The sequence below is a fragment of the Hevea brasiliensis genome, chromosome 4 (genome assembly GCF_030052815.1).
Source record: "Hevea brasiliensis isolate MT/VB/25A 57/8 chromosome 4, ASM3005281v1, whole genome shotgun sequence".
NCBI lineage: Eukaryota > Viridiplantae > Streptophyta > Magnoliopsida > Malpighiales > Euphorbiaceae > Hevea > Hevea brasiliensis.
Window position 1 is genome coordinate 19,458,784 of NC_079496.1, and position 14,307 is coordinate 19,473,090.

General features: G+C 26.3%; 2 protein-coding genes across 3 annotated transcripts; one reads left to right on the forward strand and one right to left on the reverse strand.

The window, feature by feature from the left end:
- Window positions 1–1,025: 1,025 nt before the first annotated feature.
- On the reverse strand, window positions 1,026–2,168 carry LOC110635237 (protein DOG1-like 4). The gene is made up of 2 exons (XM_021784485.2): window positions 1,516–2,168; window positions 1,026–1,435 (listed from the first exon to the last, which is right to left on the reverse strand). The coding sequence occupies exons 1-2, from the start codon at window positions 1,962–1,964 to the stop codon at window positions 1,129–1,131; spliced, it is 756 nt and encodes a 251-aa protein (XP_021640177.2). The 5' UTR covers window positions 1,965–2,168; the 3' UTR covers window positions 1,026–1,128.
- A 5,697-nt stretch (window positions 2,169–7,865) lies between these two features.
- On the forward strand, window positions 7,866–12,558 carry LOC110671293 (V-type proton ATPase subunit D). Of its 2 annotated transcripts, none has more exons than XM_021833711.2 (2): window positions 7,866–8,021; window positions 11,614–12,558. In XM_021833711.2, exon 2 carries the CDS (start codon window positions 11,626–11,628, stop codon window positions 12,409–12,411), a length of 786 nt encoding a protein of 261 aa, XP_021689403.2. In that variant the 5' UTR covers window positions 7,866–8,021; window positions 11,614–11,625; the 3' UTR covers window positions 12,412–12,558. The 2 variants fall into 2 exon arrangements, with proteins under 2 accessions (XP_021689403.2, XP_021689404.2); XM_021833712.2 differs by lacking the exon at window positions 7,866–8,021 and adding an exon at window positions 8,072–8,357.
- Window positions 12,559–14,307: the final 1,749 nt, after the last annotated feature.

The following is a 14,307-nucleotide window of genomic DNA, read 5'->3' on the forward strand; positions in this document are numbered from 1 at the left end:
ATATATATATATATATATATATATATATATATATATATATATATATATATATAAAACACAAAAACACTATAATTCCAATCAAATTTCGCTATTAATTTAACAATGAATTTTTAATTTCGTTGGTATTTTGAAAAGTATTTATTATTTAATAATAAAGTTGTTATCACTTAAAAACAAACTAAAAAATTCGTTAATTTTCATCGTTAATCAGATATTTCTTGAAGTGAAATTTTTGATTTTTATATTAGAATTGAATAAGGTAATCCTCTTTTAGAGGAAGTAGGATAATATAAAAGTTTTTTTAGAATATTTAAAAATCTTGAAAAAGAGAATTTACTCAATTCATTAATTTTGATGAGCTATTATTTATATATATATATATATATATATATTAAAATCGAGCTTTAAAAATAATTTTATAAAAGTGTATGAACATAAAAAATTAATATGTGACGCTTCTTTTTTATTTTTATATGAAAAAATAATTTATTATATTAAATATTATCTTTTATTTAAATATTTTTAAATTTTAATTATTAAATCTTATATTAAATATAAGTATTATATTTTTAATAATTTTGGATACATTAAATTATATATCTTTAAAATTAATTATTTTTTAATTAATTTTTCTATGAAATTAGAAAAGTAATGAATTATTTTATAAAAATTATATATATATATATAAACAATTATTTAAAAAATTTATAAATTAATTAAAAATTCTATCATTAACATAATTTTATATTATAATTATAAAAATATAAAAATATATGTTAATTTATATTACTAAAATAAAATAATAAATTATTAACGAAATAAATCAACTTAGTTATATATTATTTTAAATGCACGTTTTAATATTTTAAAAGCTTATTATTAACTTATAAAACCTTTTTTTTTAAATATAAATTATATTTGACTATTTTCGTTACTGCAATTGTTAATCCAATTATTAAGATAATTAAGAAAGGAAATAATTCACCATTTAAAACTTCAAAATAAATTCAAATTCACACAAAATATTGCAAATATGAATCCTTCATTACTTTTTGATCAGAAAACATCAGTCCAAAATTCCAAAAACAAGCACTAGGAGGTGGAAGAGGCAATGAAATAGATCGATGATCAGAGAGAATGGCGATGAAGATCCTCATTCCTTCCCCAGAAGCGGATGCCAAACTGCAACTCAGCAGCAGCAATCAAGAATTCAGCAGCTTGCTGTGGAGTCAAAAATTCCACCACCTTCCTCACTGTTCTTAGCCTTAGATCATCAGCCTTGAGCACAATCCTCACCAGTCGTCCGATCTTATCATCGATATCTGAGCAACAGGATGACCCCATAAACTCACTTGCACCGTCCTGCCACTCTGCTAGTTCCTCTGTTACTGCATTCTCTTCCTTCACTGTCTCGCACTGCAGCTCGCTTACTCTCCTGCATGCAGTTTCTTTCACCTGCCATTAATTTCCACACATAAAAAATGAAAAGAAAAAAGAAGGGTTTATTTAACTTGCCTAAATTGACTGGGTGATAGATCACCAAGATCTCCAGTCTTGAGCCCTCTAAGAATATCAATTATATGAGACTCGAACATTATACTGGACTCTGTATAAACAAGGTGAAACAAAGTGGTGGGTCGCCACCCAGCGATCCAGTGGAGCGACCGTTCCAGTGAGGAAGCCCAAGAGGCGGTGAACACTGACAAAACGTCGCGCTCAACGGCCACAGACTTCACCCTGTAGTACTCAGCATAGTGATTCACGAGCTTGTCGACAAGGAGACACAGATGGGTAGCATCGTCTTGGGTGGTGGGAGGCTTGGGGACTTGCCTCAGTTGATGCACCAGGTGGTGGAGCTGGTCGAACCAGGTCTCGTAAAAACGACCGAAGCTGGTGGTGCTGCCCATGTCGGTAGTGGTGAAGTCTGAGACGATGAGCTCTGTTTGTGTATTTGATTGATGCATATGCGCGGAGGTGGAGAAAGGACTCTGTTTTTTAGGGAAGGAAAAGGCTTTGGGATGAGTGGAAGTGTGGAAGGATGGAGCGGCCAACAATTGGATGAGATGAGAAGATTTTCTGATTGGATAATAGTTTCTCTCTTGAAAGTTTGTTTCCCTTCTTTTCTCGGAAAATAAAAGTAAGGTTTACACAGAAGGAAATGGTTTTGCCTGCTAGAGGGGATTTTATAGTGGGTGGGTGGGTTCTTACTTACATCTCATACATTAAATAAATTAAAATCATTTAAGCAAATAAAAGATAAATTATAAGTTAGTCTTTATATATTACAGAACAGTTTCTATATTTTATATAATTAGGTGATATTGGAACGGAGTCGTTTTGAATATTATAAGGTTTCAAATTAAAAATTACAGATTAATTTTTATAATCTCTAAGAAAATAATTTAATTTTTAAAATTTAATTTTATTAATAAATTAATTCATATCATCCAATCTTGCCGTTAATTTTGTTATTTTTTATTTTAAAATAATTTAATTTAAATTTATTTTATTAATAAAGTAATTTATATTTAAATAATTATTTATTTTATATTTAAATAATTATTTATTTTATGTTTAAATAACTATATATTTTAAAAAATGCTGAATGTTTCGTATGATTATAATTGTTTCAATGCAAAATATTAAAAAAATAATTAGATATTAATTTTCTTTAATAGTAAAAAAAGCTAATAACAAAAAATATATATAATTTATAGAATCTAATATAATTTATTTTTATAATACATAATCATAGCTAAATAGTTTAAAGTTATAAATTATTTATTAAAGTTACAAATTATTTATAAACATTCTTAAAAAAAAATAGATTTTAAATTAAAATCTAATTTAAATTAATTATTTGAAAAAGTAAATTACATTATATTTTAAATGAAGACGTAATTTAAAATAAAAATAAAAATAAATTTTCATGTATAACTTTTTCACAATTAATTCAAAATTTGAATGTAAATTAGAAAATAAAATATTTAGTATACTTTTAATTAATTTGTATTTAAATGATTATAAGCTTTATTTCACAATTATAATGACCGATATAAAATAGACTAAATTGAATTGAAAATTTCAGTTAATTTTGTTGGTTTGAAAGGAAATTGCCATAAATAATTATATTCCTTAAAATACACATTCCTTATTCAAAATATACACTTATTCTCCAACAAAAACCAAGCAAAATTACAAGAATAATTGAGTAATTCCTTAAAAAAAAAAATTGCAAGAGCTTAAGAACAATATTCATCCATTTGTTAAGAAAGCTAATTGAAATTTAAAATATTATTTAAATTTTTTTTTTATATAATTTCATACCCTCTAAGGTTACAGAATTAATCTGCAGCCACATCATTTTTCTCCTCATTCTTTCTATATTTTTCATAATTTGATACAAATTGTTGCAAGTAATATGTGTAAAAATATTAATGAATTCCCCCTTAAATCTCTAAATAATTAAAACAATAATTTAGAAAAATTATTTCTTAATAGAGAAAATATAAAAATATAATAAAAATTAAATGAATACTTTAATAATTAAAAAAAAATGTAAAATTGGATTTATCCTTTACATAGAAAATTTTCAAAAAGTACTGGTTAATTAGTTTTATTAAAATAAAAAAATTAAATAATAATATTTTTTAAAATATAATAATTAATTAATTAATTTTATAGAAACAGAAAGAATAAATAATAGTTTGATAATATTGATTAATAAGAAATTTAATAAATATAAAAATTAAATAGTATATTTTTTAAAATTTAATAAAATTAAATAATTAATTTTATTAAATTTTATAGTCAAAATAGTAATTTTACCAACTATATACTACCTTCAAAATCATTTTCCTAAACATAGTTGTAGGTTAGTGATTCAAATTTCATTCTTTCCCATTGTTGTTAGAATCAGATCAAACCAGTTGATTTTACCAATTTAACTGAAAATTGAACAAATAATCAATCTGGTTCAAGCTCAAACCTCTCTCTTTAAAAAATCAGCCCTAGCTCATGTAAATCGGCTGACAAACCAATTGATTTGGAGACTCTTTCTCTTTGAAAATCAGATATAATTCGTGTGAATCAGTAAAGTAATCGACAAATCGATTGATCTGGTAGAGTCCGAATGGATAACAATTATATGAATAATTTATTTTATTAGTCTATTAATGTTATTAATTTTTTTATATATTTTATAATTTTTAAAATCATATAAATTATTATTATTTAAATCTAAATTTTATTTAAAATTTTAAATTATTTTAAAAATACATTTTAAAATAAAATAAATTTAATTTATAAAATATGTTACATTAATGATTGTAATAATGTATTAATATTATTTTTATATAAATCATCAAACTTATATATATATTTAATATTTATTTAATAATATATTAATGAAATTGTAATTCGACCTTAATTAGACTTTAAACTCTTAATTTTTATTTCTACTGATTCATTAATTAGATTGGGCTTAAAAATCATGCTATTTCATCCTATCAAATTAAAGAACCGAATTGAACTTAAACTGAGGTTATGTTAGATTCAGTAAAATTAATAGTGCAAAACATTTTGAAAAAAAAAAAAATTAAAGAAGAACAGATATACAGAGAGAAATTTCCCATCGAAGTTCAGATTTATCTAATTAAAACTCTTATCATTAATAGGAGTTATAAATAAAAAAATTAAAAAATAATATTATAAACAGAGTAAAAATTATACAGTAAATATTAAGTTTCAATAATACTAAAACTTTGTTTTCAAAAATTTTTAAAAAATAATAGTAGGACTTTAAGTTACGGAATTCTTTAATTAATCTATATAATTTATAAATATATGAATCGAGGGAGAATGCTAGCTTTTTTTTTTAAATTGTTCTTCATTATTTATAGTATTTATAGTTATATTTTTATTATTTAATTTAATTTTAAAATTTATAAAAATTTAAAATTATTAGATTTAAAATTTAATTATTTATATAATTTTAGAGTTTATATAAATATAAAATTCTTAGTCATACTTCTATTTAATTTTACTTAATTAAAATTTTAATATAATATAATTTAAAATAAAATTTTATAAAAGTAATTTTATAATTTCTATTATTTACAAAAATATGAATGTATTTTATTCACATGAATCTTTTTTTAATGAAACACAATGAATTTTTATCCCTATCTTATAATTATTTATGTAAAAATATTCTAATACAATTATATTTAAATTTAAATGAAAGAATAAAAAAATATATTAATTTTTGTCAGCCAAATGTATAATTTTTTTTATTAAGTTTTTTGAAATTTTCTTTTAATTTAATTTCTTATAAGTTTAATTATAATTAAAAGTGAATTTATAAGTCCTATATAAATACTACTACTTTTACTTATTTATATATTAATTGGTTTATAAAAAAATATTTAATTAATAAGTAATATATTATAAAATTATAGGAATATAAAATTTTTAAATAATATGTAATTATTACACAAAGCATATAAATAAATTATATATACGAGAAAAAAATTTAAATAGATAAATATATGTTATTTGAAAAATTAATAACAAGTTTGAAATTAATTATAAAATTAATATAATTAATAGGATAATTAGAATTTATAAGATTGATGTTTTCATTTTAAAATGGTATATTACTGAAAGTTTAAAAATGTTAATATGTTTATATATAAAAAAAAATATAATAATTTTTATTTTTTAAGAATCATAACTTATTAAATAATGAACACCTACAAGAAAAATTAGCAATCATACTTTGAAAATATAATTATTATTTTAATTTAAAATTTTATATTTAAATACAATCATATGATTTAAAAAAAAATATAATTTTTATATGAATATAAGTATTATATTTATATGAATATTGTACGTATGTTTTTATTGAAATTTTATAATTAATTTTAATAATTAATTAATAAGTTTACAAATTTTTCAATATTTGTATATAAAATATTAATTATAAAATAAAATTCAATTTAGTTAAAGTCTTATATTCTAATAAAATTAAGACAATACACACACATATATATATATTATTTTTTTTCTTAATTATTAACTTAATTCTATAAATTTTAAATTATTTTAAATAATAAAATTTTAAATAAATTAATATTTTAATATAATAAAATAATTCTTTATTATAATTCTAGTAAATCAATAATGATATTTTTGTCAAATTAATATTCCCTCTTTCATATAATTATATATATAAATTATAATTTAATTGTATTTTTATTTTTTATTTATTAATTTTTATTTTAATCTATTAAATTTAAAGATAAATAAAACTTAAGTTTTTAAATTTGCTTAAATTTTAAAATTAAATATTTTAAATTTATATAAATATTAAAATTAATTTAAATAATAAAAATACAATTATAATTAATTTAAAAAATAAGGTAAGTTTTGACAAAACAATTAAAAATCCTAAATAATTTGTAATTTATGCACTGTTTGGATGGGGTGAGGGAAGGGTAATTAATGGGAGGGTAAGGAGAGAGAAAGGTAATGGGGGTTACAAAAAAAAAACTCATATTTGGAAATAGGTGAATTAATGAAAAGGTAATGAGAGGTAATACTTATTCTTTATATTTGAAAAGAGGTGAAAGAAGGATAAATAATTATTAAAATTATAAAAATATCCTTTTCTATTAGATAAAATTTATTCTTTATTTTTTTAATATGTAAATTAATGTTTTTTATTTTTAGTTTAGTGGCTTATAATTTATATTTTTTATTGTCTTTTTATATTAGACCATGACATATACTATTTCAACATTCAACTTAGATATGTATAAAGTAATACAAATGTCATTTTGTATCTTTTAAAATATTTTTTTTAAAAGGTAGGTAAAATATTATTGTTATAAAACAAACTTTTGTAATTTTTTATTTATTAATAACCTTGAATGGTATCAATTAATCATTTTATACTTAGACTTTTTTAATTTGTGAGATTAAAATTTAACAGTATGAAAGGAATTTATCTTCCACTTCATGAATATATATATATGAAAAAAATTTAACCGCTAAAATTATAGGAGAAGCACTTAGAATTACTATCAATAACAATAGAAAGATTTTATATTATTTGATAACTTAAAAGTAAAAATAAAGCGAATTAATAAGTTAACTAATTTATAAAGCTAAGCTACAAAGAATCCTCACAACTTCAAAAGAACAAAAGGTCACAAAAATGAACAAACTAGATATATAGCTTAATTAATGTCCATAAAATCTCAAAATAGTCTACCAACAGTATGTATTATCATTAGCATAATAAAAGAGATGCTGCTCAAAAGATAACTAACACACTTAACGAAAATAGAAATATGACTTAATTAATATCTATAAATCTCAAAATAATCTACAAAAAATACATATTATTATCGGCACAATAAAGATTGAATAAAGAATGAATTATTTAGAAAAAAATTAATAATTAGAACATAATAATTATAACAAACTATTGAAAAAATAAATGATTTAATAATTAAAATTAAATAAAAAGATAAAACTAACATTTTTTCTGTAAGAATTCAAAATCCACGAGAGAGAACGAATAGAATAGATACGGCTATAGAGAGAATATATTTATTTATAGTGTTGAGCTAAGTTTATTTTTAATAGGTATAATTTAATTTTTAATAAAAAATTAAAGACATAATAAGAAAATAAAAAATAAAATAATTTTTATCTCTCATCTATCCCTGCTTATACCCCAATTTAGAATGTAAAAAAAATTGAGATTTAAGAGATAAGTGAAGATATAATAATTAATTACCCTCTTTACCCTTATTCACCCTTTCCTCACCCCCCACCCAAACAGAGCCTTAGGGAACAGTTAGCTTCCCAGAGGCCAGATGGTACAAAAACCAGTTGCGATTGCGACAAGGAGAAGAGAGTCGAATCAGCCAGAAATCACGAGGAGAGAAATTTGTGTCAGCCCGACAGCTAAAACTAATCAGATCTGTGTCAGCTCTCACTCTCATCAGGTACAAACCCAATTGAGATCATTAATTCTTCACTCTCAAATTTTCTTTTATTTCGATCTATTCACAAATTCAATGTTAGTTTGTTTTAGGTTTTGCCATTTAATTTCACCACCTAATTTCCCTTGTGTTTCAAGGATTTTTCTTTTTTGTTCATTATTCTAAGTGGGTACAAATTCACTCTACTGTCTTGCTTTTTCATTCATTTAGCTGAATTTTAGTTTCTATGGGTGATCTCATCTTGGGTTTCTTGTGATCTCATTATAAAACAGAAAGCTTGTGTGTTTGGATGTTTGTTTCTTTGCATCCTTTGTTGATCGGTTGAGTACGGTAATTTGGGTATAAATTCAATCTTTCAACAACTTTCTGTTTCTACTTTGTATGAATTTTTAATTTTTGTGGTAATACTGAAATTACAGATTGCAATCTTCAATGCTTATTGGAAATAATGAAAGCACCTTTTGTTTATTTTAAATATTCTGGATGCTTAACTTATCCTTTAGGTAGATCAGTGAATTCATTCATCATCTTAGGGCCTGTTTGCCATTGAAGTTTCAAGGCCAAAAAAAGGCATAATTTTAGATGCATTGCTATTTGAGTGTTCTAATAACTAAAACTTATTAAATTTAATTTTAAATATTTTTTAGTACTCTCTAAAACTTATTAAATTTATTTTTCTCATCAACAGTTTGAACATTAATGTCAAATAGACCCTTAAAAGGGAGAAAAAAGGGGGAAACATCAACTGTGCAATTTTTTCTTCATATCTGTCCCTTTTGAGTATAGTGTTCTGGCATGGACAGAGTGAAAATCTTGTAGAAGCTTAGCGATATATCAAGCTTATTGAGATTGATGGTATTTGTCCTTCCAACATGTACTTATGGTGTTTCGGGTTTAAAACAGGAGTTTCTAGAAGATGGGAGTGGAAAACTGGTATGATTGATGGTTTTATGGATTGAAAAAACAGGAAGAAATAAATAGTGTCAAATGAACCACCTATTTGGTCATTAAGAGAATTGATGGAAAGAGAGATATTTCATACTCAACTCAACTCAACTAAGTCTTTATCCCAAAAATTTGGGATTGGCCGTATGGATTCGCTTTATCCACTCTAAATGATTTTGGGTTAAATCCTCAGAAATGTGTAATGCTTCTAGGTCATGTTGTACTACTCTCCTCTGAGTCAATTTAGGTCTACCCCTTTTTTTCTTTCTATCCTCTAACCTAATGTGCTCTACTTGTCTAACTGGAACCTCCGTATGTCTACGCTTCACATGACCAAACCACCTCAATCTTCGTTCTCTCAACTTATCCTCAATTGGCATCACTCCAACCTTTTCTCTAATACTCTCATTACGGACTTTATCTAGTCTAGTATGGCCATTCATCCACCTTAACATTCTCATCTCTGCAACTCTTATCTTAGGCGCATACGACTCATTCAGTGCCCAACACTCACTACCATATAACATGGTCGGTCGTATGGTTGTACGGTAAAATTTTCCTTTCAACTTATTGTGAATCTTGCAATCACGTAAAACTCCCGTGGCACGTCTCCACTTCAACCATCCGGCTTTAATCCTATGATTAACATTCTCCTCACATCCCCTATCTACTTCAAGTACCGAGTTGAGATATTTAAAGTGATTACTTTGGGACAGTACCACTCCATCCAAATTAACTCATTCCCTATCACCAGTTTGGCCTTTACTGAACTTGCAATGCATGTATTTTGTTTTCGTTCTACTTAACTTAAAACCCTTTGACTCTAAAGTACTTCTCCAAAACTCTAATTTTCTATTGACTCCTTCTCGCGTCTCATCTATCAGAACAATATCATCCGCAAACATCATGCACCAAGGAATACTATTTTGTATATGTTTCGTCAATTCATCTAAAACTAATATAAAAAAGTAAGGGCTTATAGCTGATCCTTGGTGTAATCCAACTGAGATCGGAAAATCTCTTGTGTCCCCTTCTACTGTGCGCACAATAGTAGTTGCTCATTCATATATATTTCTATATTCAGAATTTTTATTTTGATTTTTTTTTTTCATAATTGAGACACAGTGGCTTATTCCTTTTTAAGCTATTTTGGTTGTTTGGTAGATTTTTCCTGTTACTTATCTGTGCTTCATGGATTACTTGTAAGGAGTTACTTTTTTGCATTGCTGTTGTAGAATCTTTTCTGGCTAAAATGATAGTAACAATTTGGAACATCACAAAATGAAAAATACCTGTGTTTAATACTCATTGTAGGCATTGGTTTATATTAGATTTATGTGTTTCATGAATGTATGCTTTTGATATTGGCTGCATACGAGCCACAATTTGCTTTGCTCGGGCTTGGCTCGAATTGTAAATGACTTTAACTAAGTCAAGCCTGGTTTGGCTTATTCTTAGCTGTTTATTATTAAAGTCTTAATGAGTGGATCCTTATTGAGCATTCATGAATAATTTGTTTTGTTTATAACTCAGAAAATCAAAACTCCATTAGAAGTCTTTATATTAGGTAATTAGTTAGACTTCTTCAAATATTAGTATTTATAAATTTATTGCGATTAAGCCTTAAAACAAGCTATAAATGAGCCTTTTTTTATGAGCTTGTAGACAAACTTAAACAAGACGCATACGGGCCTAAACAAGCTGAGCACATATATCAAATGAGCTCCGAAAAAACCTTCACTAATTTGAGTCTCTGAGTCGCCTTTACTAAGTTGAGTTTCCAAGTTGTTCACAAACAGCTTAGTTTATTTGCAACTCTAGATTTTGAAAATCTTCATGTTTTTCTAATCATAATCTTATTTTGTTTGTTGTGTGCAAATTATTATGGATAAATGGGCAGATTTGGCTGTCAAAAAATATAATGTGTGTTTCTATGCATTTTAGCTATACAAAACTGTTCAGCACTATTCTTGTTTTGAAATGTTGTGCAGTATCAAGCTACATTTTGGATTTTTTGGACTAAATAAAATAGGATTAAATAGAAGTTTTGAATTGGTGGCTTTTCTGCATTTCCATACGGATTTAGTTTAGATGTTACAAGTTTTATTTCATAGAGCTTGAAATCTTGGATGCATTCTTATTTTGGGTTTGAACCGATCATTTATCATCTTAGTTGCATGTACATTGCTCTTATATTCGTTTCTTAGTGCCTTATATAATGATTCTGTGAAAAAAGATATATTGGTAATAAAATACAGCATAATGGCTATTTTCTTTATATTCATGTTTACTCTGATGACTTTGTTAAAACTCTAGGAAGAAGTTAACTAAGGTTTATGGGTGATGATCCAAGAATCAATTGCTTGTCTTCAAATTGATGTTCAAATGAGAAACCTGGAATGTGAAAATTTCAAAAGAAGGAGTCTTAGTTATGCTAAAAGATTCAATTAGTTGTGTACATGAATAAGGTAGTGGTTTAGCATTTCTTTGTCATCATGTTGACATTACTAAATTTTTTTGTTCTAAGTAATAGTGACTTTGTTTTGCTGAATCAATTAATCTTTCTATCCAAGTAGGAAGCTATACCTTTCTCGTATAATTGACCTACTCTCTCTCTCTCTCTCTCTCTCTCTCTCTATCCGTGGTTTAGATTTTCTGAAATATGTCAGGGCAAGGCCAGCGCTTGAATGTAGTTCCGACTGTTACAATGCTTGGTGTTGTTAAAGCTCGCCTTGTTGGTGCTACAAGAGGTCATGCTCTTCTCAAGAAGAAGAGTGACGCTTTGACCGTGCAGTTCCGTCAAATTCTTAAGAGGATTGTCACTACAAAAGAATCAATGGGAGAGATTATGAAAACCTCTTCATTTGCCCTGACCGAAGCAAAGTATGTTGCTGGTGAAAACATCAAGCATGTTGTCCTTGAAAATGTCCAAAATGCATCTCTTAAGGTTCGATCCCGGCAAGAGAATGTTGCTGGTGTGAAGCTTCCCAAGTTCGAGTATTTCACAGATGGTGATACCAGGAATGACCTCACAGGATTGGCCAGAGGTGGTCAACAGGTCCAGGCCTGCCGTGCTGCCTACGTCAAAGCAATTGAGCTTCTTGTTGAGCTTGCTTCACTTCAGACATCATTTTTGACACTCGATGAGGCGATCAAGACCACTAATCGCAGGGTCAACGCACTGGAGAACGTTGTGAAGCCAAGATTGGAAAATACTATTAGTTACATAAAGGGGGAGTTGGATGAGCTTGAAAGGGAAGATTTCTTCAGGTTGAAGAAGATACAAGGTTATAAGAAGAGGGAAATTGAGAAACAGCTTGCTGCTGCCAAGCGGTTTGCCGAGGAACAGTTTGCAGAGAAAGTTTCTCTACAGGAAGGCATATCACTAAAATCAGCTCACAACTTGTTGTCTGCAGCAGTGGAGAAGGATGAGGATATAATTTTCTGATATGGATGTTAGTTTATTTATTCTTATTCTTAGGATGTGTGGCTTTGGCCTATTGCTTGGTAAGGATTTCTATCATTGTAGACGGGTATTTTTTTTTCCCTTTGCTTTTCGTTATTCAATAAAATGCTTAATGTATGGTTCTATTTATTGTTTGTTATTTCTTTCATCACCTTTGATGCTGAAAAAGAGTTTTTCTGCCAATCATTGGCTGGTTGTTTCATCTTATTTTGTTAGGCCAGTTCTGATTTTGTATTTGGAGACTAAGTTGAACTCGAACCAGTGAGAGTTGATATAAGCAGCCTTAACCCTACTGAACTCGAACCATACTCATGACTCAATTATCAGGTGTTAGTTTGGGTATCACTGACTCAAAGCTCTTTGGTACCAAGCATTGGTTGAAAATGACAATTTAGTAAGAAGGTTGAGTTTTCAATAATCATCCAATGATGCTGAGGGAATGGTGACGCTCCTTGACAAGACAATAACATGGGCATACTTACTATAGTTTCATAAGCAGTAAGTACCCATTTGGTAGAAACTTCAAATCCAGTTCAGCGTAGCAAATTAATAATAATAATAATAATAAAAAATTCGGATTGGTGACTCTAGCTAACTCTATGGCCTGCACATCTATTATGATTGAATCCGATTCAGAAGGCTTGATTTTTGCCATTAATAATGGTCATTTGAATGTTGGTTGGGAAATTCAAGCCTCAGTTCAATCTATTTTGCATCTCTCCCATCTAGGGGTGTGCGGTTTCGATTCGGTTCGAGTTTGTTTAGGATTCGAAATCGAACCAAAATTTTAGTATGATTTCGATTTGATTTTTTATTATTTTAGTTCTGATTTGGTTGCTTCTCAATTTTTTTATTTCAGTTCGATGCTCGATTCTTTGAACGATTTTATCATTATTTTTAAAAAAAAATCATATTTGAATTAATATTTAAGTTTTGAATTGAGTTATTAATAGATTTTTGGGTGAGTAGATGGTCCTAATACTGCCAGCAACAATGAAAGAGGTAAGGTTAATAGCTTAAAAATGATCATTTTAACGCTTAAGTCACTAAATGCCAGAGGAAATAGCAAATATTACATTCATAGGGTTGAGAATGACACCGTTTCCATCACAATTAGGATTTTGCTAGTTCATATCCAATTAATTTCTTCCATATATCACAGAATTAACATCTGTCATAGTTATAGAGCGTATCCTAACAGCGTGTGCTCACCTCTAAGATAATTTATTTTATCCAAACACTCTGACTTATCCGATTATTTTGTGTCCTATCCAGACACTTTGCATCTTACCTGAACATTCTATATTCTGTTTGGACACTCTTTATCCAAATATTCTTGTTTTACTCGAACATTCTTACGTTTGCCTATGAAAATTCGGATACAATATGAAATTTCCTTTAAGGATTATCTTGGATTTTAGGGCATATTATATCAACATCATATAATATATCTTTTAATTATTTCTAAATTATATAATATTTAACTATAAGATATATATATATATATATATATATAATTTATAATTAATATATTAAATAATATAATAATATAAACATATTAATATATAATTTAACTATTTATTAATTATATAATATTTAATTATAAGATATAAATATAATTATAAATTAATATTTATATATATATTATAATAATATAATATAATTAAGAATTATAAAGTAATTTCATATATTTGTAATTAAAACTATTAAAAATATATAGATAAATGAAATATAATATTAAATTATATTTAATTCATATATATAAATTTGATTCTCAATTTAATATGGATCATATTAGGTCCAAACTCTCGATAACTGTACTCAAACCCACTAATTTAAAGCAGTTCGGTTCTCATATATCAGAAGAGAGGGCAAAAG